At 43.6% G+C, this 27,368-nt stretch overlaps 2 protein-coding genes across 3 annotated transcripts in view; one reads left to right on the forward strand and one right to left on the reverse strand.

The window, feature by feature from the left end:
- Window positions 1-26,567, reverse strand: WNT8B (Wnt family member 8B). The gene is made up of 6 exons (XM_004749484.3): window positions 26,167-26,567; window positions 6,650-6,683; window positions 5,320-5,458; window positions 4,331-4,456; window positions 3,447-3,589; window positions 1-3,238 (listed from the first exon to the last, which is right to left on the reverse strand). Exons 1-6 carry the CDS (start codon window positions 26,232-26,234, stop codon window positions 2,693-2,695), a joined length of 1,056 nt encoding a protein of 351 aa, XP_004749541.1. The 5' UTR covers window positions 26,235-26,567; the 3' UTR covers window positions 1-2,692.
- Window positions 3,584-27,368, forward strand: part of PKD2L1 (polycystin 2 like 1, transient receptor potential cation channel) — a 157,673-nt gene continuing 133,888 nt past the window's right edge. For both annotated transcript variants that reach the window (XM_045068514.1, XM_045068515.1), the window contains exons 1-5: window positions 3,584-3,869; window positions 9,068-9,251; window positions 11,692-11,829; window positions 11,967-12,013; window positions 24,739-24,849. The gene's annotated coding sequence lies outside the window, so the exon portion shown is untranslated. The remainder of the gene's footprint in view (window positions 3,870-9,067; window positions 9,252-11,691; window positions 11,830-11,966; window positions 12,014-24,738; window positions 24,850-27,368) is intronic.

Consider the following 27,368-nt stretch of genomic DNA (forward strand, 5'->3'; position numbering starts at 1 on the left):
CCCCTTCCCCCCACGCCGTGTCCTTGTCACTTCTCAGGATCTCCCTCTGCTTCTCTCTGGTGGAGACGCATGGGCCTTAAAGGGTATGCAAGAGGAAGGAAAGGAGGGTTCCAGGATGTACCCCACAGTAACTTACTAGTTGGCTGAACAAGACAGACCTCTTTTTCAGCATCGGTTTTAATCTATAAAACAAAAGGTTTGACTGGTTGACCTCCAAGGTGTCCTACCAAGCAGCTGTTCTGGACTCATCCATGTTTTGCAAAGGGGAGCACAACCCTGGTGATTGAGCGTAAGAGAGAACTTAAACTCCATGAACGCAAGGAGGTCTCTGTGTTGTTTGTTCACCACTGTATTTGTTCACCCGTGGTTTGCTGACTGACCAGAGGAATGCGTGGATAATGCAAGAGAGGAAAGAAAGCAATACAGATCTGCGTTAGCTCAATAATGTTTTCTTTATAGAACTCAGATGAATCTGCTTATCAATCATATCCATTTGGCAATACAAAACAACAACCTATGAAAGAACTTTCCGGCAGCAATGATGGGTTTCAAGTACCGGCCTGGGATTATCAAATATGAAGCACAATAATTGTCCTGCTTTCATGCTGAGAGACTTGGAGAATGCAGTTTTCCCTTACAGCCCCGTTCCTTTATATTTTCTAGTGGCCTTGCCAGATTTTCTTATGGTACACTATCAAGTAATTCTGCCAAGTAGGACAGCCAGGTTAGCATATGCTGCTACTTGATTAGGGAAGAAGGACAAGTTGGGAGATTCACGAGGCCCAGATCAAAGCTGAGGGAAGGAGCAAAAAAGGGCTTTTGCTGATAGAGCTGGAAATGAAGCCTTAGGAGATCCTGAAGGGAAGTGTGTCCCCCATGGGGAAGGGCAGGCAGCCTCTCCCCTCAGTAAGTGTTAGTTGACCAGAGGATGTACAGGGATGAGGCTAGGGGTTTGGAGTCTGACCTGGCCACTGTCCCAGTTTGGAATAGACAAGGAGCCTTTCCACTCTCCTGGGTTGGCCTCGAAAGCCTTAGCCCATTACCTACTTGGAGCCACATCTCTGTGCCCTTTCCTACTCTGGGAGGTAGGATGAGGTGGGCTGGCATCTGACCAGTTCTAAAGAGCTGTCCCGTGTCCAGACCCATGACCAGCTTAGGAGGAGGGAGACGGCTGGGAAGCTCCGTGGGCTACAGAGAATCTGTCAGGGATTGACTCTTCCCTTTCCAGAGCCCTCTTTCAGAAGCAAGTTCCTGCTGTACTGCTTTTCTCTCAAGCAGCGAGCTCACAAGCAGTGAGCTCTTAGCTTCTGAGTGAATGTACTGAGGGAAGGTTTGTGTGAATGATTCACTAATTGTTGGCAGGCTAGCCTCAGTCAGCCCAGCGTTAACTACGGAGGCCATCGAGAAAGTGAGGCTTGAGGGAGGATAGTGTTCTAGCAACGCGGGGAAGGAAGAGAGGGCCTAGAAGTTCTGTCTTCCACCCACCCTCCCCAATGTCCCCAAGAATAAGTTCAATACCTAGACAAGAAGGCACATATCACAGGGACTTCAATAAATTAAAGTTCAAGGTGCTGAGCTTCCAACTGGAAAGTTTCATCGCAGGAAGTTTACCTATTGAAGGCAAATATCCAATGCCCTGAATCCTGCCTATTTGAGATCCAGGTTTGCGAAAAGGAAAGGTCCCAGCTTCTCCTTCCTCATGACCTGCTTTTAGAGGTACAGAGTGGGGTCTGAATGGGAAATGTTCTTTATTTCATTCAGTCTTGGCTCAGAGAAACAAGGATCCTTTGAGGAAGGAGGAGAGGTAAAGTCGGTTGCTAGGAAGGAATAGGTTAGGAGCAGGGAGAAGTTTCAGGGGCAGGGAGTAGCTGGTCGTCTGCCCTTACATAGTTCCCAGACATTGTGGGTATGCCTGGGGCACCTCGGGTGATTGTCTGAAGGTCACTAGGTCATGGCCTGACGGGTGGAGTCAATATCACATGGTTGAGTAGTACCCTTGGTTTCCAGCAAGTCACCCTGCTAGGGTTCCCATTTCTTCCATCCTCAGGCCCTGCCTTTGGGAAACAAGCCCCAAACACATGCTTTTTCCAGGGTCAGTTTTGTCAGTTTTTCTTCAGGGAACGGGAACAAGAGAAAGCATTAGAGATTGCTGGGGTGTCTGCCAGCGGTTAGCAGGGAATCAGAAGCACGGAAGGAGCTCTGAAGAAAGAAAAGATGTGGCTGTGGTAGAGACCTGGCAGCAGAAGAATAGGGGGAGGGGTGCAAGAAAATGGGTGAAAGGGAAAAGCATGGCTTTCCCGGGCCAGGCCCTGTGAATCTGGGCTGTGCTCTTCCACAGGCTCCATCAGCCAGGCCAGGCCAGGCCTTAGGGCAGCAGGGAAGGGGAGGAGACGCGCCTGTTCTCACCCTAGTCCAGGGAAGATCAGGAGCTCAAAATCTCAGGACTGGGAGTTCTCACACCTAAGTGTGGCGGGTGAGGATGATGGGGACAGAGTTGGAGGAGAGCACAGAAGAATTGGGGGAAAGGGTGGGATAAAGGGTTGGAAACTGGAGAGATGGTGGTGTCTCTCCCTCCTGGGATCCCTGGGCAGGGGGATGCTGGGGCGGGGGCATTCCCTAGGTTCCTCTATCACTGGGGTCTCTCTAAAAGAAGCCTAGGACAGAAGGGGATAGGAGGGGGCCAAGGAGCCCTTCAGGGTTTTCGCCCGGGTTTGTGCGCGGCGCCCCCCCGCGGCCGTGCGGCGCGGCTGCAGAAGTATTTGGTGACCCGGCGGCGGCACTGCTCGCAGCGGACCGCGCAGCACCAGTGGAACTTGCAGTTGCAGCTGGACACGGTCTCGGCGCGGCGCTCCTCCACCGCCAGCCCGCAGTCCCCGCAGAGCCGGCGGCAGCTGCGGCGCTCCCAGCGGCCCAGGGCCCGTCCGCGCCGCAGGCACTCTCGGCCTTCTGTCCCCAGCAGCCCCAGCGTCTTGTTCTCCAGGCAGTAGTCCGGAGAGTCCTCCAAGTGCACCAGCTCCCGCGTGGAGATGGAGCGGAAGGTGTCGGCGATGGCGCCTCGGCCGGCGGCACTGTTGCCGGCCCCCTGCAGCAGGTCCACCTTGAGAGCCGCGTGGTACTTCTCCTTCAGGTGCGCGCCCACCTCGCGGAACTCGGGCAGCTGCAGCCAGCAGGTCTGCGTGGTGCAGCTGCCGGACACTCCGTGGCACTTACACGTGCGTTTCATGGTGCCCTTCACCGCCTGGGGAGAGAGCTAGGAGTGAGCTGGCCAGGGAGTAAGCGGCGGGGGAGTTGGCCGCTGGGGGATTGCGAGGCGGCTAGCTAGTCCATGTAGCTGGCGGGCCTGGACCCTCGCTTTTCCAATCTGTTTAATGAACTGAAGAGGGGTCCGCACCTAGGGCTGGTGGGGGTGGAGCCAGCTGCCTCACCCCAGGGGCTGTAGGACTCACCTTGCGGCCAGCCTCATTGTTGTGCAGGTTCATGGCTGCCCGAGCATCCTGTCCTGTCTCTAGGGCATCGACAAACTGCTTGGATATTGCCTCTCCGAAGCCCACGTTGTCACTGCAGCCTCCCCACAGCCAGCCTTGGCCCCCTGGAAGGGTACGAGGGGAGGAAAGGTCGTTGAGCAGGCAAGCATGAGCTCCTAGGCTACTGTTTCTAACTGCGTTTGGCGTTGGGCAAGTATCCTCTCCAGATCAGTTTCATCCTAGATTTGTTTAGGCCTCATTTCCGCTTCCACTTCCAGCCTCAGCCAGTTCCCTGCTCTGGGCTCCATGACCTAAGTCCTTGAGGAGTGGATTCTCTGCAAGGCGCCTGCAGCTTGGCCCTCTACACGCAGTCTCTGGTCTTTGGGCAGAGTGTGTTCGTGCCTGGTGAGCGATTGACAATGGCCCGAAAAAGGAGAGGAAAGCACCAGCTTGGGGGGGCAGGGGCACAATAGAAATAATATGGATCAACCAAGTTGAAAGTTGAATTGGAGATCAGAGAGGATTCCAGAGGACAGCAGAGGTAAAGCGTAGAAAGGAAATGGGTAGGCATGTCCCCCAATACGGGGACATGGAATGATGTTCCTTCTGTTCTGAGAGAGTAGCAGGATTGAATCCACAGGGAGTGTTCCTTGGTTGTGTAAACTAAGGAAACCCCCCACTTGGAGAAGGAGGGCCCCGAGCTACATTGAGCCTGGTTTGTCACTTCTAGGGTTTTGGCTTAAACTGGGAGGCCCTGATTTCCCCAGATTTAGAAGAATACCACTGTCCTCCACCCACCAAACTACCCACCGAACTTTTCTTGACTTCACTGGCCTGCCCTGGCCACCCACCGTACCTCTACTCACCCAGCTGCCCGTTGCGGGAGTCGTCACAGCCGCAGTTGTCAAAGTCGCCGAGGCTGCAGTTCCTAGTCAGAGTGTACATGACCCCAGCAGAGCTGATGGCGTGTACAAATGCTGTCTCCCGGTTAGCTGGCAGGAACAGAAATGGGGGAGTCAGAGCAGGGGGTTACAACTCAGAGAGTGCCAGTCGTGCTGTCTCCCTTGAGTGCCATCACTGTGCTCTCGTCCCCAGCTCCAACCTGTTTCCCCACCTTTACAATGTACCTTACTCTCTTCCACGGTCTGCTTCAGCCTCCGTCTGAGCGCTATGCTTCTCCCCTCCCATCTTTTCAGGTCACACATTATGACTAGGTGGCTAGATGACTGTTGACCTATAGGATTCTTAAGGATTTAGGTGGCAAAGAGCCAGAGGAAGAAATGGGGAAGGAGATGAATCTGAAGGCCAGGCTGTAAAGAACTCATGCCCTTTCCTTCCTGAAATACTGAAGTCTAAGAGGCATGGGCCAGCTAGTCCTGGAAGAAACCTCGCTTAGCAGCTATTTCATTGACTGGTCTGGCCACTCTTTATCTTCTTGGGAATCTGGTGTCCAAGTTAGTCCCCACTTATCCTGTACCTCTCTGCTGAGCTGCTGAAAGAAGGGGCTAAGTGGCATGAAGAATTAATACTCCTGCCTACCTCCTGATGCTAGTGTGAGGAAGCCCTTAGCCAACTGGGAGGCCAAGGATGTTATAGACTAGGGGTGAGGCAAGGTCTATGCATTGAGCAGTGAGGGTGTTGTGAAGAGAGAGAGAGAGAAAAAAAAAAAAGCTTTGTAAGAAGGAGGAGATGGAAAAGGGACAGAGAAAAGATCCCAGAGACAGGATCACCTGAGAATAGAGACCAGGTGAGGCCTAGGATGCTGATGTAGAAGCAGCAGGAGGCCATCCCTGAAGAACAGGGCTCTAACCTATGGCCAGGGAGTCAAGGGAGCTGTGGCCGAGGCTTTCCTTACCACTGCGAAGGCCACTATGGCTGGACAGCTGCAGGGCTCTCTCGGGGCAGTTCCATCGGTCCCAGGCAAACTGATACTTGCATTCTTCAATACCACTCTGGGCACCAGCTGCAACACTGCTGGAATAGATCAGGTAGGCCTACAGAAACACAAGGGTCAAAATTCAGACTCCCAGCTGAACTTGGGAGGCATTTGCACTGAAATGGCCATGCAGCTCTTTTCCTGCCCACTCTCCTCTCCTTCTAAAATAATGACAGGGACGCCTGGGTGGCTCAATCGGTATAACATCTACCTTTGGCTCAGGTCATGATCCCAGGGTCCTGGGAATGAGTTCAGCTCCTTGCTCAGTGAGGACCCTGCTTCTCCTTCTCCCTCTGCCTGCTGCTCCCCCTGCTTGTGCTCTCTCTCTGACAAATAAATAAAATCTTTTTTAAAAAATAAAATAATGACAGAGTAAGCATTTAAATTAAATATGCTATTCCATTTAACATCACAAATAACCTTGTGAAATAGGTACTATTTTTATAGCTTAGGAACCTGAGGCCCAGAAAGGTGAAGTAAAGCAGTTTGTTCAAGGTCCCACAGCTAGCATGGTAACAGTAGGAATGAAATTCAATGTTACCAGATCTAGACCTCACTAGCCTTTTTTTTTTTTTTTTTTTAAGATTTTATTGATTTGACAGAGAGACCATGGGAGAGAAAACACAAGCAGGGGGAGGGGCAGAGGGAGAAACAGGCTTCCTGTTGAGTAGGGAGCCCCATGTGGGACTCAGTCCCAGGACCCTGGGATCATGACCTAAACCAGAGGCAGACACTTAACAACTGAGCCACCCAGGTGCCCCTAGACCTCGCTAGCCTTTGTTCACTATACTATTCTGCCTCTCCAAAATGAGTCCAAATTACATAATTCATGAATTTTCGGCTGTTCTCATCCCATTACTGTCTTAGAAAAGAACATTTGGCAGCTGGAACTGTCCTTAGAGATCATGGAGTACAAAGTCAGCATTTTAAAGATGGAGAGCTGTGTCCTACCACTGCACTGAGAAGGATGTGTGGCTGCAACCTGACACTGGGAAAGGCCATTGACTTTTGTGGTTCTGGAACTTCTGGCCATAAATTCAGAATCAGTTCTCCTGAGTTCTTGCTTTGGTCTTGACAGTAGTTTGCTGTGTTCTTTTGGGTGCATCCCTAACCCTCTCTATGCCACGTCTTTGCTTCTGTAATATACACAGCTAATACAAAATGTGGATATCATGAAAAGAAATTGACGTGTATAGTCTTCACTTAAGATCAGTGAAATCCAAATAAATCAAAGGCCATTCTTTCTTACCTTTGGACCCGTCATCAGGAAATTGTTCACTGACCTAGAAGAGACAAAAACCACAGAGCATAATGGGGATATACCAACTCATTTCTGTTGCCAAGCATTATAGGGATTACCTCAGCAAACATAATTGATAGGAAGAAATGAAAATGGTTTTTCCTAGGAAAAATTATGCAGAAGGGAGCTATTAAAGATAAATTTATCTAATAGAATATGCACAAAAGGAGCTAACATCAGGGCGCCTAGATGTCTCAGTCAGTTAAACATCTGACTTTTGATCTCAGCTCAGGTTCTGATCGCAGCATTGTGGTTTCAGTCCCTGTCCCTGCACTAGGCTCCATGCTGGGTGTGGAAGCTGCTTAAAAAGAAGAAGAAGGAGGAGGAGGAGGAGGAGGAGAACTAACATACTTTCTTTTGATTTTTAAAACGTCAAATAACAAAAATGTTGCAAGTAATATTTGATTATTATTTTTGCCATGGAGTGGGAAGAGAGAGCTTGAACTTAGTACTGTGTACCAGCACTCTACTGTGAGTATTTTACATGCCGATCTTGTGGTTCGGCACAACCACGGCTTGTGCCGTTAATGTTCCTATTTTTTAAATAGAGAATATGAGACACAAAAAAGGTAAATATCTTGTTCAGTCTCACCCATCTAATAAGTGATTAAAGCAGGATTAAATCCAAGGCCATCAGACTCCGTAGGACTCTGAGAAGGATAGTTCTTTAATCAGAAAGAAGTAAATAGGGGAGCCTGGGTGGCTCATTTGGTTAAGTGTCTGCTTCAGCTCAGGTCACAATCCCAATGTCCTGGGATCAAGCCCCACACTGGGCTCCCTGCTAAGCAGGGAGGCTGCTTCTCCCTGTCCCTCTGCCTGCCATTCCCTCTGCTTGCACACGCACTCTCTCTCTCTCAATAAAATCTTAAAAAAAGAAAGAAAGAAGTAATAGAGTGTCTTTCTAGGAACTGAGTCATAATTAAATTCCAAAAATAAATAATCTGACTCTGGAAAGTAGTTTGGCCATTTCTTTCAAAACCGAAATAAATGGACTTGCCATTCATCTTAGCAGTTCTGCTCTTGGGTAGTTAGCCCAGAGAAATGAAGATTTGTCTTTACTCAGGAACTTGTACATGGATGTATATGGATGATACTCCAAAACTGGAAGCTATTCAAATACCTTTCCCAGGATAAGTGGATAAAATAACTGTGGTTCATCCATGCCACAGAGCATTACTGGGTGGTAAAAGGAATAAACTAATTGATACCTTCAATAACACGGATGATCAAAGTGATCAAAGCCAATCTCAAAATGATACATACATTGGGGCATCTGATTGGCTCTGTTGGTTAAGCATCTGACTTGATTTCTGCTCCGGTCACAATCTCAAGGTCGTGAGACAGAGCCCCGTATCAGGCTCCCCGCTGGGCATGGAGCCTGCTTAGGATTCTCTCTCTTCCTCTACTCCACTCATGTTCTATCTTCATGATTTCTACATACTTCATGATTTCACTTATGCAACAATCATGAAATAGGTAATCATAGAGCTGGAGAATAGATTAGTGATTTTCAGGGGTTAGGGATTGGGGATGGATGTGGCTACAACGGGGTAACACTGGAGAGTCTTGCTCTGGCTCATAGAGGCGATCTTTATGTTAGTCATAATTTGCAAAGGCTTTTGGACATTACCAGGCCAGATAGAGGCTAGTTCCCATTCAGAGGATAGACAGTATCAGGAAAGAAAACAGCAACAAAACAAAAATCAAGTCGTAGAGAAAAGAGAAAGCTTTGCCATGAGCCTGGGTTGTGAGAGGATACTAATTTGGGATCACAGAGAGCCATGGTGGGGGATAGTAGAGGATTCTTTACTCAAGATCCTACAATATGAAAAAAAAAAAAGATCCTACAATATGTAAAGATCTGTATGATGAGCTGTTTGAGCCAAAATGATTAATCAGTTACATTTAATTGAACACCTGCCATGGGACAAGACTGTAGGCTTTGTGTGGACATTTCCATTAATTAATGTTTGTCAACCCCAGAGTTATTAGCAGACATATGTGAACCATGGCTGGCTTCCTCATATCCAGACCATCCAATATTAAGAAAAGACTCGGGATTGTTAGCTAGACTTCTTGTAATGGTCATTTTGCAGTATGTACATATAATGAAATCATCCTGTTGTATACTTGAAACTAATATAATGTTATGTGTTGACTATATCTCAATTTAAAAAAAGGTAGTGTGTCCTTGTGAACACCAAAGGAGGATGATCTTGTTCTTAATTAATGAGACAATGGCAAGATATTTTATTGGGGAGTAAAATACAATATGGATTACAGATAGCATAGTTAGTGTGTGATGTTAGAAAGTGCAAAGAGAGCGAAAAAGGAAGGAATTTAAGTGTTTTTATGGATATTTCCCAGGGACAATTATGTGATTGGAGGCAAGATGCTAATAAACAGTAGAAGATCCAAAATTTGTTTACCAAGCGGAGACAGCTCTATAGAACACGGTATAATCACCATGCTCCTAGACGAAGTACAAGCTTCCCATACCCCATATGGACTGTTGCTGAAGATACCACCCAGATGGAATGTCATTCAGAAGGTTTGTGCCTTACCCTCCTAACAATTCTCAGACCTTTTCTTGAACTCCAGACTTGCATGTTCCACTTCAGTGTTTAATGGGCATCTCAAACTTAATCCATCCAAAATTTAACTCCTGATCTTTGCTGCCATCATCCCAAACCTGCTCCTTCTGTAGTCTTACCCACTGGAGTAAAGGACACTTCCTCCTCTAGTTGTCAGACAAAAATCTTGGAATCATCTTTGGCTCCTTTCTTTCTCTCATATCCCATATTCATATTCATTCTGTCATCAAATCCTGCCAACTCTGGTTCAAATTATATCCAGACTCTAATCAGTTCTTAGCACCTTCACCGCTGTCCCTGGTTCCAAGCTATCATTGTCTCCTGCCTGGATAAACTAATTGATACCTTCAATAACACGGATGATCATTTTGTTTTTAAGGTTTTTCTTTTAAGCAATCTCTACACCCAATGTGGGGCTTGAACTCACAACCCCTGGGATCAAGAGTCACATGCTCTATCAGTTGAGCCAGCCAGGAGCTCCATTGCCTGGATTATTGTTAAAGCCTCCTGACTGAACTCCTTGTTTCCACCCCTTATTCTCCCACATTTTATTCTCAAAATGATTGGTCTATTTAAAGATCAGTCCCTTGAAAATATAGATCAGGGGCACCTAGGTACCTCAGTCAGTTGAACATCCAATTCTTGGTTTTGACTCCAGTCATGATCCCATGTGGAATGAGACTGAGCCCCATGTCAGGCTCCACGTTCAGTGGGGAGTCTGCTTGAAGATTCTTTCTCTGCCCCGCCCTCCACCCCCTCTCAAGCAAATAAATAAATAAATAAATAAATAAATCTTTAGAAAAATAAAATGTAAATCAAATTTTGCTACTTTCGTATCATGCTTAGCGAAATAAGTCAAGCAGAGAAAGATAGCTATCATATGATCTCCCTGATATGAGGAAGTAGTGATGCAACATGGGGGCTTAAGTGGGTAGGAGAAGAATCAATGAAACAAGATGGGATTGGGAGGGAGACAAACCACAAGTGACTCTTAATCTCACAAAACAAACTGAGGGTTGCTGGGGGGAGAGGGGTTGGGAGAAGGGGGATGGGGTTATGGACATTGGGGAGGGTATGTGCTTTGGTGAGTGCTGTGAAGTGTGTAAATCTGGCAATTCACAGACCTGTACCCCTGGGGATAAAAATATATGTTTATAAAAAATAAAAAATTTAATAAATAAATAAATAAAATTTAAAAAAAATTTTGCTACTTTCTGTTCAAAGTTTTCCAATGATTTTCTTTTTGAAAAAATCTATTCTTTAAAAAAAAAGATTTTATTTATTTATTTGACAGACAGAGATCACAAGTAGGCAGAGAGGCAGGTGGGGGTGAGGAAGCAGGCTCCCTGCAGAGCAGAGAGCCCGATGTGGGGCTCGATCCCAGGACCCTGAGATCATGACCTGAGCCAAAGGCAGAGGCTTAACCCACTGAGCCACCCAGGTGCCCTGATTTCCTCTTTCACACAGAGCAGAAAGCCAAACCTTATCATGGTTTATAAAATCCTGTGCAGTCTGGCCCCCATTAACACCACACTGGTCTCCTTGTTGTTCCTCCAGCACACCAGGCACTCTTCATTCAGCCTCTGGGCCATCACATTGGCTGTTCTTTCTGCCCAGAATGCTTTTTACTCAGATCTCCACATAGTTTGTTCCTTCACCTGCATTCAGCCTTTAAATCCTGTGTGTCATTCTCCCTAAATCTTTTCTTGGTCATCCTATTTAAAACGGCAACTCCCCCACCCTTCTCTGCTTCATAAATTGTATGATTCTCTTTATACAAAATGTCCAGAGTAGTCAATTCCATATAACAATTTTACTTACTCTTAATATCTAGTTCAAAAGCCACAACCAGCATTTCCTGAAGATTCATAGTAACTTTCTTCTGCCTCGTATTAAGATTTCCTTTTATTCCCTAATATTTGACTTGTCTCCCCTCCAACTCCTATTCCAGTACCTTGAACAGAGTAAGTGCTCCTTAAAAATGGATTGAATTAAAGGGTTTTGAAAAAAGGATGGAAAGATCATCAGAACGAACAGAAAATTTTAGGATAATAGGATCACTGGAAAAGATCCAAGGGAGGATATGGACAAGGAAGACTGGCAAGCCAGTGCTCCCACTAATTTTCTAACATTGAGAGCAGACGACCATCCCCATTAGCAGATGATCATACCACAAGAGCATCAGACAGTTAACACTAAGCATATGTACACAGAGGTTGGTGTTATAATCAAAAGTTTTAGCAAAGTCAATCTGACACACTTAATGTTATGTATAATTGTTATTGTGCTTCATAGTAATTAGACATAAGTGGTAAGTGATTTACATAAATAACTGGTTAGTTTTGTTTTTATGCTGCCAAATAAAAATGGTGTAATTGTTTCTTCTCCTTTTGACAGTCTTCCAGTATATATACTGATGCCATTTAAAATTTAACCTCCATCACACAATAATAGCTGACATTTATGGAGTGTGTCTCTTCTAAACCAGTGCTTCACCTGTATCATCATTTTTAATTTCCATGGCAACCCTATGGGGTAGGTACTATGCTATATACTGAATGTTTATCCTGTGCACAGAAAACACTTTAAGTGCTTTCTTTGCACGTTTTCAGCTCGTATCATTGTCACAACCATTGAATAAGGTAGAAACTATAATGTCTTCCATTTTACAGAACCAGAAACTGAAGCATACAGCGGTTAGCCAGCATCCCACAGCTGGGTAAGTGGTGAAGCCAGGATGGGAACCTAGTCAGGGTGATCCCGGAGCATGTATTCCTTCGCTGCTATGCTTTTCCGCAACCCGTGTTTCTCTTGCTCATATTCCCACCTGCTAATTCAGGACTTCTGATCCCCAAAAAGTTCTTGGTAACTACTTCTTGAAGGTCTTAGTGATGTTTTGCACACACTGATAAACAAGCACGGTTAACTATCACATTGTCTTTGCTGCTTTTCTATTCTTCCATTGCTCCAAGCCTCCCTCTGTGTGTATGTCCACCAGGCACCCATATCTGCCAGGCCTGGCCTCTGCTTTATCTGGGCACCACCATATTCCCTGGGCACATCGTAGGGAGGACTGTTTCTGCTTAGACTGAGTTCAATGCATAAAAAAAGTAGCAATGTACCACACTAATTTGGGATGTTAATAATGGGGAAACTGTGCGGGGAGGAAGGCGAGTATTTACAGGAACTCTGTACTTTCTGTCAAGCTCTCTGTGAACCTAAAACTTCTCTTAGAGGAATCAGAGATTTTTTTTTTAAATACAGGGACAGATGTCTTTTAATCCATTTTAGAGCTTTGCTTTTCCACTTAGGTATCAAAACTGCCATTTGTGTGCATGGTCTTAGAAGGTTTCGGTAAAATAATTCTTCAGGTTTGGCCTGTAACATGGCCTCCTCATCACCCACCAGCCTTCTTCATTGGACCAAAGCTGAGGGGCTTGCTAACATGTTCCAGCGACTAGCTTCCTAGCTGGGATCTTCTTGATTCCCTATCTTGCTATCCCTATCCCATGCTATCCTGGGAAAACCCCATAGCCACTCATTTAGATAAATTTCTAAAGCCATCAGCCCTGCCAGTACTCCTGACCTGCCCATATACCCAGACTGCAAGTGGTGGGCCCAGCCTGGAGCACCTTTAAAAGGTGCCATCCTCACAAAGAAATGGGCAATGAAGAGAAGTAGCAACTAGACTTTCTCTCGTGTTTTGTTGAGACCCTTCCTGGGCTCAGCTTTCAGTGACCTCCTGCTCAAAGTGCCTTTGTCCACCCAGGAGCCATATCCTTGGCCTTGGCACACCGGCTATTACTGATTCACCCACACTGGACCTCCTCCATCCCTAGGACGACTCCCTCAAGAATAAGCACCAGTGCAGTTTCTGATTTAGGTGAGACTCTTTATTATGCTGGGAGCTGGCAGTGTCCATTGGCTTAAAAGCAGATAGATGGGGCTCTCCTGCCAGATAAGCAGGATAATTCTTCAATGAGACTCTGCCTGAAACTAGCCCTGCCCCTTTCCCCAGATGCCAAAGAAGGTGGCTTTGGTGAGAGCATCCCCCCAGACCTGCTCCTGGCCCTCCTGTGAGTCCCAGCGGTGAAGTGTGTAAGCAACAGCCACACTCCACCAATTCCCTTTAACTGTCAGGTGGCCATAGTGCCTGACCTAGGCAGGACTGCAGTCTTCTACCTCCTGTCTCCTGGTGTTAGTCTTGCTTCAGCTTTTTGTTTTGTTTTGTTTTGTTTTGTTTTGTTTGAAGGGTTCCAGTCTAGGGCAATGGAGTGTAAACTTTAGTGTTGTATGTAAAACTGAGAAGTCTGAGTAAGCTTTATGGAAGAGATACTATGGTTATAAGATCTTAACGCTGGGGAAGGCTGGGGAAAGGGTACATAGGACTTTCCGGTACAGTTCTTTGCAAACTTCTATAAATCTGTAAAATGTCACTTATATAAAAATAAGTTGATAGGGGTGCCTGGGTGTTTCAGTCGATTAAGCGTCTGTCTTCAGCTAAGGTGGATTGAGCCCCATGTCGGGCACCCTGCTCTGTGGGGAGCCTGCTTCTTCCTCCCCCTCCGCCTGCCTCTCCCCCTGCTTGTGCTCTCTTTCCTGCTCTGTCAAATAAGTAAATAAATCTTTAAAAAATACATTTATAATTTAAATATATAAAGTATAAAAATATATAAAAATTAAATGTTACATACATATATACATACGTACGTACATGGTCTGGAATGCCAAGAGATTTGGAGAATAGACTTCAGTGTAGGCATTTGAAAATTAATCCACATGGATTAGCTGGTACAGTCCATAAGAATCCTCTGGGGAGTTTATTAAACATGAAGATTCTTGGGTCCCAGTTCCAGAGACTCCTGTTGAGTGGTGGTAATGGGGGGAATAGATGGTAGGAATCTGTGTATACCACATTCCTAAGATGATCCTCAGAGTCCACTTCGAGAAACACTGGTCCAGAGGGAGAACAGGCCTCTAATGCCTAAGTAATAATTTGAGGGCTTGGAAAGTTTAAATTTTTGCTTCAGTCTTCTAGACAATTGCTGCTCCAACTGTAACAGTAGCAATGGATGGACATTGTCTTGTTTTGTTTCTGGATAGAGTACCTTCTGGTTTTGGTAGCTCTCATAGCTCTCTCTGGTCACTGCCTTGAGGGGCTGGGTCTCTGGCTGCACTGATCATTAAAATCATGGGGATTTCTTTCCTTCCCTGCGGTTTTTCTTGGTACGGTAGTTTTCCCCCCTAGCAGTTATAACTGACTTGTTCATGTTTACCTTTGTCATACCAGGAATAAACTATTTGGGGGGGGGTAGGTGGAATGTGCCCACAAGGATTCTGAGTGTTTGTCTAAGGGCCATCTGTCCTCTAGGAAACTTGCTGACTACCTCCGTTCATGGAAGTCTTCAATGCCATAGCTATGATTTTATATTCTTAGACCATATTCTTGTGATCAATCCACTGTCATCAATGACTCTAACTCAGTCCTCGGTTTGTACTTTTTCCTACAAGCTTCTGATGCCATCTCATCCTTCTCCCAAGTTCATTTACCAACAGTAAGAATTTGGGAGAGTAGTAATTTCTCTCTCTCTCTGTTTCCCTCTTTTTCCATCATTCCTTCTCAGCTCTTACAATAATGTTTCACCATACCCTCTGCTGTCCCTTACCCCCATCTAGGCTGGTTAGCTAAATCATGCCCTCTTGTCCCATTTTCTCTGCCCTCTGCCTAGCTCCTTGACTGTCAACATTTATCAGTTCTTTCCCCTTCATTTCAATGTGTGTCCAAGTCTTTACTATTCCTAATTACTAAATATTTTTTTCAGTTCTTGTTAAACAACCATCTAGATACAGATGCATTTGTAGTTTTGAAGCTATGGGTCATGCTAGAGGAGAGTCCTGTGCACTTTCCATCTTTTTCCCATTTCTTCTCTGCCCTATGGATCTCCTAGCCTTGCAACACCTCAGTGGCTATATTCAGCCACGATCTGACCCCAACTGAAAATTCTTTGATCTCCAGGACTGTAAACCACCAAACACCCACAGCTCAGTATTATGCAGCTTCTCTCATGAGTCATTTTGCCTCCTGAGTTGCCTATTTCATAATCAGCCTGGTCACCAGCAAAAATTTTTCCCAGAGAGCTGCTACAGGAGGGAAGGGACATTGGACAACCCAAATACAAATGCCATAGCTTCTCTTTTAGCTCTTGGAAAGTCTCCAAGTTTCTTTTGTTCCTTTGTGTTTCCTTACCTCACATTTATGATCCATAGATCCAAACACCCTACTTTCAAAGCTCCTCTTCATTTGATACCATTTGACGTAATTTATTTTACCACCTTAGGAAGTTCACAGAAAATTGGAAGTTCCCATTCTCTGGTAGTTATGTCTAATTATGGATGAGCAGTTTAAACCACTATCCTATTAGTTTCAACAATTTCTTCCTGTTTGGGGGCATTTTCCAAAGTAGCGTAGCCCATGAGGCTGTAGCACATAGCAGTTTGGCAGCTGTGGTGAGAACACATGGCTGATTCTATATGATCTGGGGCACAGATGGACACAGGACCAGTTGTACCAAATACCATCCTGTCTTCAGACTTACTTCTTCCTTTGCATGACTAGGCCCTTATTATGGGTCAAATTCATGTGCTGGACTCCATCTCCCCTGAGTATGAGAGTCCTTTCCCAGGGAAGAACTCAGTGCCATGCAGCAAACTTCTCATGGGTGAGCACTATCTGGCCAAGTGTGCCCTGATTCATTTGAATCCCAGTGGTTAACGTAGGGGCTTAGATTTAAATTAGGATCCCCTTTTTGCCTTCCCCACACCTATGTATAGTTTTTTTTTTTTTTTTAAAGATTTTATTTACTTATCTGGGAGAGAGAACACAAGCAGGGGTTACAGGCAGAGGGAGAAGCAGGCTTCCTGCTGAGCAAGGAGCCTGATGCAGAGCTTGATCCCAGGACCCTGAGATCACAACCCGAGCTGAAGGCAGACGCTTAACCGATTGAGCCACCCAGGTGCCTCCCGCTCCCCCACATATTTTTAAAAAGCAAAATTCTGAATGTGAATCTCCAGAATTTAGTGTTTTCCTCTCAGGGCCCCAAACTTTCATCTCAATGCACTCTGACACCTTGTTGGTTTGGCAACAACCCCCCCGCCCCACACCTTCACTTTCCTCACAAATTTTGAATAATAGGTTTGGCTTCTCCCTACCCTTTAATCTCGTCTTTCGAGGTCCATAAAAAGTCTCTGGGTCCTGAAGCTCTAGCTGGCCTACTTCGGAAGGGACCATCTGATTACAGCTTGGGGTGAGGGGAAACAGAGAAGTGGCCGTAAACAAACGCAGGTGCGGATCTCTGTGTGGCGGCGATCTAGCACAGAGAGAGAACAGGAAAGGAGCGAACGGCTGTGGGGAGGATCCTGAGGAGAGTTGCTGCCTGGAGCTGTAGCTACAAGGTGCCCCAGTGAAGCAACTTCTCTTAGAAGGAATGTGTAACAGCCGGCTTTTCACCTCCTAGAACTCACAGGATGTCTCTGGCCAGGGAGAGCCCAAAGATAGCTCTTTCTGAGCGAGTTTCCTTGTGATTCTCTCCATCCTCTACAGCACTGGGCCCGCAGAACACAGGCGCATCAGCACACATGGAGCTGGGCGCACACACAATGACATAGAAGGCAAGTTGTACGAATGGCTGTGAAATAATATCCCATTGGTCCGAAGTTTTTCACTACCCCCTCTGACAATACCCAAGGATATTTAAGCTAGGAGCAATTCCCTGTACAATTGGAATGCATTAAAGTTAAGATGCAAAAAAAAATTTTAAGGAGTGAACAGCGTGGCTAGTTCTTATTCACTGAGAAGTCCAAATAATTGAAATCAGGCTCTTTCCCATTTAGCTAGGGGAAGGGATTAGAAAACAGAAGGCACAGATCTCCGAAGTCTTGAAGGGAAGAGAAATACCCAGAATTTCAAAGACACGTTGCCTCCTACTTAAAAATTTGCCCAGAAGGGACAGAGGTGATAGCAGCGGAGAGATCTATTTTCAGTAGAGCAAAGGAACTGAAGCGAGGTTATAGCAAATGAGCAGTTATGAAATGAAAGCCGTCAGTGTAGACTCACCGAGGGAGGATGGCCTTGAAAGTAAAGACAGGCATGATTTCAGTGCAGACTGGGGCCCAGTGAAGGTTTTTTCCCTAAGGTAAGTATTAAAAAAATGAAAGAATGTGTAGTTTTCATCCTATTCCCATATCTATGTCTCTTTCTTCCAAGGGAATTCAGGCCTATAAATAATTCTCAAACTGTTTTTTTGGTAAATGTGAATTTTCCATATTATAATGCAGTGCCCTAAAATCAACAAAAAAGAAAAGTCTTATAAACCACTTAGCTAAAAAAAAAAGTTTAACAGGGGCGCCTGGGTGGCTCAGTGGGTTAAAGCCTCTGCCTTCGGCTCGGGTCATGATCTCAGGGTCCTGGGATCGAGCCCGGCATCGGGATCTCTGCTCAGCGGGGAGCCTGCTTCCTCCTCTCTCTCTGCCTGCCTCTCTGTCTACTTGTGCTCTGTCAAGTAAATAAATAAAATCTTAAAAAAAAAAAAAAAAACAGATGCATCTGTTTTAGTAGAAATCATATTAAAATTTATAATAAATTCCCATAATATCTCAAATCCAGCCTGTGCCCAATAATTCTTGGCAAAGACCATATAAGAGCTGATGGGACAATTGTGTATTCTAGGTCTCTGAAAAACAATCCCAGGCCGATTCTTTCCCGAGCAAATCACAAATGTTGAAGGGACAGTCTTTTCCTCTGAAACTAAAATGCCATGTGTATTCCAGGATGTTTTATCAATCGACAGGCTGTCTTTCCTTGTCCTCATTTCCTTCCTTCTCTGTGTATTGTAGCAAACTCTGCTGAGAAACGCTGAGCTACCGAAAAGCACTTCAACACTTAGCATTTAAATGAGGACTCTAACTGGGAATAAGCTGTATTCTTTCTCTGTTCTGTGCCCTCTAAGCAAAAAGCTGCTAAGGAACAGCCCAAGCCACTGTTCCCAGAAAGCCTGGGACTACAGGAACCTCTTCCGGGATCATAATGGAGGCAGAAGATTTTGTTTTGTTTGTTGATTTTGTTATTCTGGTCCCTGTAGTATAGACCTTAGAAAATACTTATGTTCTCAACTGCATTGTTGGATACAATATCAGGTTATTTCAGGATCAGGAAGGTGGGTGTATACGGTAACTCTGAGAATTAGCCTACAAATCAACTAGCTGTACAGTTCAAGGTGAGAAAATTGACAGGTTATGACACTTTAGTATCATTTTTTACTATTTAATGGAACGAAATCCAATTTAAAGGAACTATTTAATGGAACTAAATCCAATCCAACGCTCCACTTCTGTTGCCTTTGCTGATCAGCCGCAGCTCAAACAGAAATAAACTAAATGTATTTGAATGAATTTTCTCTTTTTACTAATTTTTATTCTTCATTTTTCTCCCCAAGGGCGGCTGGTCTTATCTATACGTTCTCCAAGATTCACTTTACTCACTGACTCTAGATCTCTCAGACACAATAGGAGCTTTCTTTTCCTATTGCTCTTCTTCCAGTTTTAAACCATGGTAGTATTTAGAAGATTTAGACAAAGAGAAATATATGCAGTTGAAAATGTGAGAGAAGATGAAGCAAGATGAGCTAGCAGAGGCCAGCTGTTGAAGCAGAGTTGTGGGGGTCCATTATACACTGTTCTCTCTCTCTTTGTTGAAAAATGAATTTTTCCATAACACAGAATTAAACAATATGCTGCTTCTGAACCAATCATGTATGCAGCGTGGGCTCCACCGGGCACCTTGGATTAACGTGAAGAAATGTTAGGATAATATGGTTCGCTATTTATTATCCTGGCTACTTGTGTAGAATGGAATCTTTCAGTTCAACTATGGTGAGCCTGAAGAGCTTGAGTCAAGGAAAAGGACTGTGATTTATGGTAGCAAAAGAGAATTAGTTTTGAATGAAGAGGAAATTTCTCACAAGGCAGGATGGTTTAAGCTTGGCCTAGAAAACCTAAGAATTTCATCTACGGAGTTGTACAGAAAGACTGAACTACTGGTCCACTTACAGGGCCTTATGAAGATGACTGGAACACAGCCTCATGGTGTGTTGGGTCCAAAAGGATGCTGAAGTTGGGGAAACAACCAAAAATGAATTTGGACTGGTTGGGTAATGGTGAATTTAAGCGATCCCCTTATGGTCTGATTGCTCTTGGCTTAGAGATAACTTTGACCTAAGAAGCGTACAGATCAATAACCAGTGCCTACAAAAAAAAAAAAAAAAAATTGAGAAAAACAAGCTATTGGCTTATAAAGAGACTAGAGAATCTGTCCAGAGTGAATGGTAGTTTCTTTTGAGAGGTCCTCTGAATGTAGACGTATTTCAATGGGAGGCAACGGGGAATGTTACTTCTGTGAAAAGAGCTCAGCTTCCTCCAGGCTAGTCTTTGATTTAGTATAAAAAATCTGCTTTCTGCAAAGTCAGGGCTTATCCTAAGAAAAATTATATTGACCTCTCTCTCCAAGCCCTGTGAATTCTCCTCTGCCTTTCTGAAGGAGATAGAACAGAGATCTTTCCTTTCCTTTCTTTCTTTCTTTTTAAAGATTTCATTTGTTTATTTGAGAGAGACTGTGCACACAAGCATAGAGGGAGAGGCTCGGAGAGGCAGGCTCCCCGCTGAGCAGAGAACCCGACTCGGGCTCAGGACCCTGAGATCATGACCTGAGCTGAAGGCAGAGGCTTTAACCCACTGAGCCACCCAGGTGCCCCTTTTTCTTTCTTTCTTTCTTTCTTTCTTTCTTTCTCCTCCCTCCCTTCCTTCCTCCCTCCTTCTCTCTCTCACTCTCTCTCTCTCTCTTTCTTGACCAACACTGTACCTTTATTCACTATATCTCCTTATCACATGCTCGAATTAGGGATCTTGGGGAATTTGTTTTTGCCTCTGCCTTTTACTTTGAATGTAAGGGGAATCAAAAGACAAAAGAGCTCTAAAGATTCTAAGTGTCTTTTTAAAAGCTGTGACATGAAAAATAATGAAATGGAGGACACTACAATAATTCTCCGGCTCCTGCAGACCCTAAGATGTGCTACAAAAAATGGGTCTTTATCCTTAGGAAAATATCCTCAGAACTAGCTCTCTTATACTACACATAAAACCTTAACCATCAGAAGCAGTACAGATAGTACAGATACTTTTTGAGTGATCTACGAACAAACACAGGTCCACCACATTGAAAAGAACAGGTAACTTGAGGTTTTGGGTGACAGTACACATGTAATCCAAATCAGCCTGCAGACAGTTTTCGGTGAGATGAAAGGAATGAAATAACAGTACGAAAAAATATAAATTTGTTGGATAAATAAGTGTAAGATAATTTAAATAAGCTAACAGAACTAATTTTTTTAATATAAAAATATTAATCAGGCACAAGCTTTTGTTTCTTAATGCCAGACTTCTAAATGTGTATGAGACTACTGTTAACATTATTAAACATTCCCAGAAGAATTAGAGTATCAGACAGAGAAAGAAGGATGGCCACAACAGGAAGGACCATGGTCCAGTGTTCTGGCTCTTGGCTATGAATGTGGGCAGGGAAAACAAAGCAAGGTCCTATCTGAAGTGGAAAGGCTTATTGGAGAGAAGCCTTGAGTGCTGTGGGTTCAAATTCTGTCTCACCAGTGACAATTTTTGTGTCTTTGGCCAGTTACTTAGTGAACATGTACTAAGCGTTGGTTCACATTATCATTCTTTCTTTTTTTTTTTTTTTAAAGATTTTATTTATTTATTTGACAGAGATCAGAAGTAGGCGGAGAGGCAGGCAGAAAGGAAGGGAAGCAGGCTCCCTGCTGAGCAGAGAGCCTGATGCGGGGCTTGATCCCAGAACCCTGGGATCATGACCCAAGCCGAGTGCAGAAGCTTTAACCCACTGAGGCACCCAGGTGCCCCCACATTATCATTATTTCTGAGATAGATTTTGCCCCAGGTTATGGGGCAGGGCCAAAGCTAATCTTAAATTATCCTTTTTCAGAAGACTATAGCAATACAAGAGTAAGGACTTAAGTAAACCATGGAGTCTTCTACCTTTAAACTAGAAAATATGAAGATGCTCTACTTCTGAGAACTGATACCTACTTCTAGGAGTTTCTGAACTTAAGAAAAGATTAAGTTTAAATTAAGGTTAAGGTTTCCTGTCATGGTTCTTCCCTTATGTAAAATGGTTTACATGCAAAGGTCAGTTCAAAACACATTCATCATCATCGTGATTCAGCATGAAGCCTCAAGAACCAAGTCTTCTGGGTTCAAGTTCCATCTGGATCATTACAAGTTAGGTGACCTTGCCAAGTTATTTAAGATCTCTGGGCCTCCTGCATCAGGCTCTCTGCTCAACAGGAAGCCTGCTTCCCCCCACCCTCTGCCTGCCCCAAGATCTACTTAGAATCTCTGTCTGTCAAATAAATAAATAAAATCCTAAAAAAAAAAAAAAAATCTCTGGGCCTCAGCTCCCTCACCTGTAAGATGTAGATGACCATAGTATCTAATTCGAAGGATTAATAGAAGGATTGGTAAAGCACTTACAACAGTATCTGCCTACACAGTAAGTTACCCATTATTACAATTGTGGTTAATTTCCGCATAAGAGACATGATGATAAATAAGGCAAGGTGTCTGATTCTAGAGGAGTTTCTGGGCTAGTGAAGAAGATAGATTCAAAAGCAGGATTCAGTAAGAGGTACCAAGTGCCACGATGGCTTAACCTGCCACTGGCTATAATGGGGACAGAGAGAAGAGGTAGCTAATTTAACTGTGAAGAATTCCGGGAGGAGGGAATACCTAAACTAAGTCTTCAAAAATGAGTAGATGGCAAAGGTCTAATGGAATCTTTGGAATCTTTTAGCCAAAAAATATTTCACCCAAAATATGAACAAATAAAATCCTTTCTAAATGTCCTAACTGATTTTATTAAGATTTTTTTTTTTTATTTGACACAGAGAGAGAGAGAGATCACAAGTAGACAGAGAGGCAGGCAAAGAGAGAGGGGGAAGCAGGCTCCCTGCCGAGCAGAGAGCCCAATGCGGGGCTCGATCCCAAGACCCTGAGATCATGACCCGAGCCGAAGGCAGAGGCTTTAACCCACTGAACCACCCAGGCGCCCCTATTTTAATAATAGCAAACATCCAGCAGATTAAGAGAACTTGATCATATCAGTTGGAAAAGAAAAAATCTAAGAGTAGTTGGAGCCCAGGAAAAGGGATTTATATTTATAGTCCCAAGAGAGAATAGCATTCCCTAAGATACAGCATTAAAGCAAGTGTCCCAGCTGGGAAAAAGAGAAAAAAGTAAACTCTTTCCATGGAAGAGAGAGGGTTTGGATTGAAACTCCTTCTGATCCTTTTTTAATATCCCTGCTTATATAATATCACAAAAAGGAGATGCTTCTTTGTGTCATATTATCATCCACACACATAAAATAAACATGTATTATGGAGCATCTGCCTTATTTATACAAACTGGTTTTGTAAGAGAAGTTGTAATGAAGTGTCTCTTCCCAGGACCTCTTAGACTTTGTAAATGATGATGATGATGGTACTAATAAATATCATTAACTAATTAATTATTATTAGCTAACTTATTTTTATTCATGGCAGGAAGTATTGAGACTCTGAAAGCAAAAATGTAGGGCTCAAATTGTTGACAAATCAATGATAAAACTGGGAATTCAACTTCGGTGATTGTGTCTCAAGCCTTTAGTAGGACCTTCAACATTGTAGCTACTGACCTAATCCCCTCAGAGTTACCCTGTAAATCCCAAGTTTTTTCATGGGTTATGAATTTTTTGTTGATCAGGGGAGCTATTGGTATGTGACTCTTTGGTTTTGGCATATTATTTTCCAGATTCCAAAGCAATTTTCACTTACCTTTTACTTCCCTAACTTCAGAGATTCCCAGCCTCTCTGAGGATGAGAATTTCTTTTTATGGTAGCAAAGTTTAGTGCATCCTGTTCTTTTTTGTATCTTTTAGTGGAAAAACTTAACAGAAACTTAACCACAAATTATCATGAATTCAGTACTTTTAAGTATGTATTTTTATTATTCATAATACATATTTGAAAAATAGTAGCACATGTATGTGGAGAATAATTTTTGCTATAGATGATGCTTGGAGAGAGTATGAATGCAAGACAGCCCCCCTACACTCACTGAAGCCCTTGCTGATCAGGGGTTCTGCAATCATCATCAGATTAAATTTCATAGAAATTCATAGAAAGTTCATAAAAAGGTTACTTTAAATACATAAATGTAGCAAACCAAGGAATGGTGTATTTCAAAAGCTGTCTTAAAACCCAAAGATTTTCGATAAATTCTTGCTGTACTGCAGAAAAGAAATTGACCCCCTTTAAAGCCTTTGGAAAGAATGAGAGCAGAGCCATAGTTAACCTCTGTGTTCCAGTGCACCTTTTTGATTTGGTCATCAAGTTGGGCAGGTGGAGGGGAGAGAGAGAGAAAGGAGAAATGGGCAGAACTGGGCAAAACCTAGGATCATTATGAGACATCATTTGAAGTAAAATGAAGGCAACAATTAAGGAAAAACATGTTGTAGGCCCATTCATGCCAGATGAGTAAGAGTAATGGAAACAAAAATTCAAATTGGCTCATCTCTGGCCGCCATTGTAACCATCACTCTCTGCTTAGCTGTATCACGCATTCCCATTCTCTTTTTTTGGGAGCCATTTGGATTAAGGAAAACAGATTCAAAGAAAAGATTTTTCTCAAGTTACCAAGCGATAATTCTCAGAATTGTCCCGACAAGAAGAAATGGTAGAGAATGCTTTTTTAAAAAGTTTCCAGTCCTCTTGCCTTGAGAACCCTAGTTAAACTGCACGCTGTAAGTCAGTGTCATCTTTATTTCCTCCTTTCAAACCCAAGAGCTTCTGTTGATGGACTTTTTTGACAGTAATTTCAGGCAAGCCTACAATTGAACAGCCAAGCAGAAATTGTGGTTCTCTATTTGTTAAATGCTTTTGAGGTCCTTACATAAAAGGTTGGTAATGAAGTATTAAGAGAAATATCTGAAAGGCTGTGGTTGGTCAAATTTCTCTGCATGGCACAAAGGGGAAGGTGACCTTATGCAGAACCCTGATAGTTCCATTATAAGAATAATCAAGATTTAATGTTAAATTTAAAAATCACTCTTCAAATGCTACCAAAAACAGACTCTTGGCAAAGTGTAAGTGTTTAATTCAAATTAGAGCTTATAGAGAAAAAGCAATTAAAATCTAATTACATTATACAGGAGATTTGTACATTTTCTCCTCAAAGTCAGGCAAGGCGAGGAGGGGTTCTTAAACCCTGTTTTTAAATTAGAACTTTCTTTCACATCTCTTTTTTCTTTTTTCTTTTTGAATCCAGACACTTGAATTTGGACAGACAAGCAACCCAGCCACCTTTCAGTGTGGCTGTGTCAGTATCGGAATGAAATGAACATGACCCCCTCCAGCAGGGAAGGAACACACAGTAAAGGTATTTTTTATAGAACAATTCTTCACACTGCCCTGGTGACTGGGGAAAGGAATCTCGTGTTTCTCTTTTGCTGATACTGAATCAGCTGAAGAATAAATACCATGAACATCAGTAGAAATGCTCTGAAATAGTCTCTGCTCCCTTTTGTCTTTTTGTTCTCATGAGGGGAAAAAGAGAGAGACTTTTTTTTTTTTTTTTGAATGTGAAATATTTAATTAAAATGCCAGTTAGAAATGAACCAATTATTTGGTGGTTCACTTTGTAACTGGAAGTGTTGCAAATGACTGCGTTAACTTGCAAATCATTGTATAAATTGGGCATATTTCTTACCAACTCTGTAATAAAGATGGCTATACTCATTTATGATAAGAATACCTTCTTGGCACAGGAAGCTGATTACAGCAAAGAAATGCCTACCCTTGCTTCCTCAACAGTTTATGCAGCAGTTGGATTCAGACCTTGGTTAAACAGATGGTCAAAATGCAAACCGATAAAGAGGCTGAGCTTATGTATCTCAATTGGGGAGAAACTCCAAACACTCTAGCGACATGCACTTCCCAGGTCTTTCTTTTGTATCCCATTGCGTAGTTACTTGTTAACATTTCCATGTATAGATACTTCATGTGATTCCCAAGAGCTACATGAAACTGACAATAACATCACCTATCCTTGGTGAGGTGGTTTATAATTTCCAAAGCACTTTCGCCAACATTGCCTCATTTTCAGAGCAACGTAGAAGTGTGTGTAAATTGCATACATTAAATAAATTTGTAGAAAGTTTAGATTTCTAGAATATTTCATTTCATTTATTCACCCAATACCAACTCAACAGCTCAAGCTAATTTTTATCTCTAAGACATGATGACATAGTTACTTGGAATATTCTGAAAAAAGTGAAGTTAAGTCAGAAAGTGCAAAGTAAGAGCCCATTGCATTTTATCTCCAGCCTTCACCTCAAAGATCAGATTCAAACACAGTAGAACTTGCTTTGAACCACCTTCCTTTTCTCCACAATGCTGACATCAGGATTTGGTTAAAAAGGGGAGGGGGGGGACTGCTGTCCATTTCCCCCAAAACCACTTAGAATATTTGTAGTATAGCAATTTATTAATCTACTTTTAAATCTATTACTTAATTAGTCAGGGTCCTAAAGATTTACTGAAATCAGCCATAAATTTAGGAAGAGCCCCTACTCCATAGAACAGTTTTTCCTAGGAAAGATCCCAAATCTTCCCACACTTCAGGAAATGAAAAAGAGCTCTCTCCCTTACATACATTTACTTAGTCCTGTTCCAGGTAGGAGTCCAGGTTACTTACCAGGTGTAGCTGAGTCGGAGGATACAGGTGAAAAGGAAGATGCACACAGAAGGCTTCGTAAGCAACATAATCCTCTGGAGCAACAGAGATAGAAAATTCTAAAAACGTGGGAGCCAGACAAGGTGGGGAAATATACTCCTCAGTGGGAGTGGGGTGGAATTCTCCTCAAGTCCCAACTTTCGTGGTGTGTAAGCGATCCCAAACAGAGTTAAGGGGAGGTGAAATGGAGCTGCCAAACTTCCAAAGAAGAGATTATCTACTTAATTAAAGTTTTTTTCCCCCCTTCTAAGTCCTTCAGCCAATCAGAACTCAAGTGCCAGAGAAAGATTGAGTCGATCAAAAGAACACTCCAGGATCCTCCCCGACAAATGCAGAAGAAGGAGACAAGGAAAAGGGGACAAAGAGAGGAACACGGAGAAAGAGGACAAAGAAAGAAGGGGGGGAGGAACAGAGACATAGCAAATCCCCTCCACATAATCAGCGCTTGGGGTTTCTCTCCTCCCTCTTGCCTCTGCCCTCCCGCCCCACCCCTACCTCCCCCACCCATGCACGCTCACCCGCAGACGGAGACACACAGAGAGGATAGCCTGGTCCCCAAGGGGATTTAGAAGAGACTGTGCTTTCCCGGTTGTCCTTTGTAGGGCTTTGAGCCTTAATCTGCATGCAGAGTAGCTTTCTTCAGAGAAAAATATACCATGTACTGGGTGAGCCTCAGCCCTCTGATTTGCAAATGTGGGGATTCAACCCAACCACCTCCATAAGTTAGAAAGAAGCTTGGGCTACTTTAGGGTACCTGTGGGTTTCTTCCTTTCAACTTTTCCAGGGAACACTTACTTGTTGAACGCCTGTTACATGCTCAACCCCACGCTAGGCAGCGTGGACATTTTAAAAAGACAAAACATGATTTCTGCCCTAGAGACACTTACAGCCCAGTATGGTGGTAAGATAAGAATGTAATTTAATAAGGTATTAACTTGTTTCAAAGTGCCTGTAAATCACATAGGCTTATTTAGGGAAGGTTTTCTACAGAAGGTAGAATCCGAACTTCAAAGACGGGTTGAGATTTCAATAAGTAACCAAAACCCTAACTTCTTAAGACTCTGGTGGTGAAGCAAGTAGGGCACTGAGATTCTTGCTCACACATCTGAGTTGCTGCCCCTTTTGTCCGCTAGAGAGGAAGGGTCACCTCAGCCATAGTGTTG

This window comes from Mustela putorius, unplaced genomic scaffold, assembly GCF_011764305.1.
Source record: "Mustela putorius furo isolate JIRA1106 unplaced genomic scaffold, ASM1176430v1.1 tig00003909_pilon_pilon_pilon, whole genome shotgun sequence".
In the NCBI taxonomy this organism is placed as follows: Eukaryota; Metazoa; Chordata; class Mammalia; order Carnivora; family Mustelidae; genus Mustela; species Mustela putorius.

Coding starts and splice junctions, on each gene's coding strand:
- WNT8B (XM_004749484.3), bottom strand. CDS start 26,234: ATGTTGCTTACGAAGCCTTCTGTGTGCATCTTCCTTTTCACCTGTATC. Junction 6,684..26,166: donor CTCCGACTCAGCTACACCTG/GTAAGTAACCTG, acceptor TGTCTCTTCTAG/GTCAGTGAACAATTTCCTGA. Junction 4,457..5,319: donor CCATAGTGGCCTTCGCAGTG/GTAAGGAAAGCC, acceptor TGTTCCTGCCAG/CTAACCGGGAGACAGCATTT.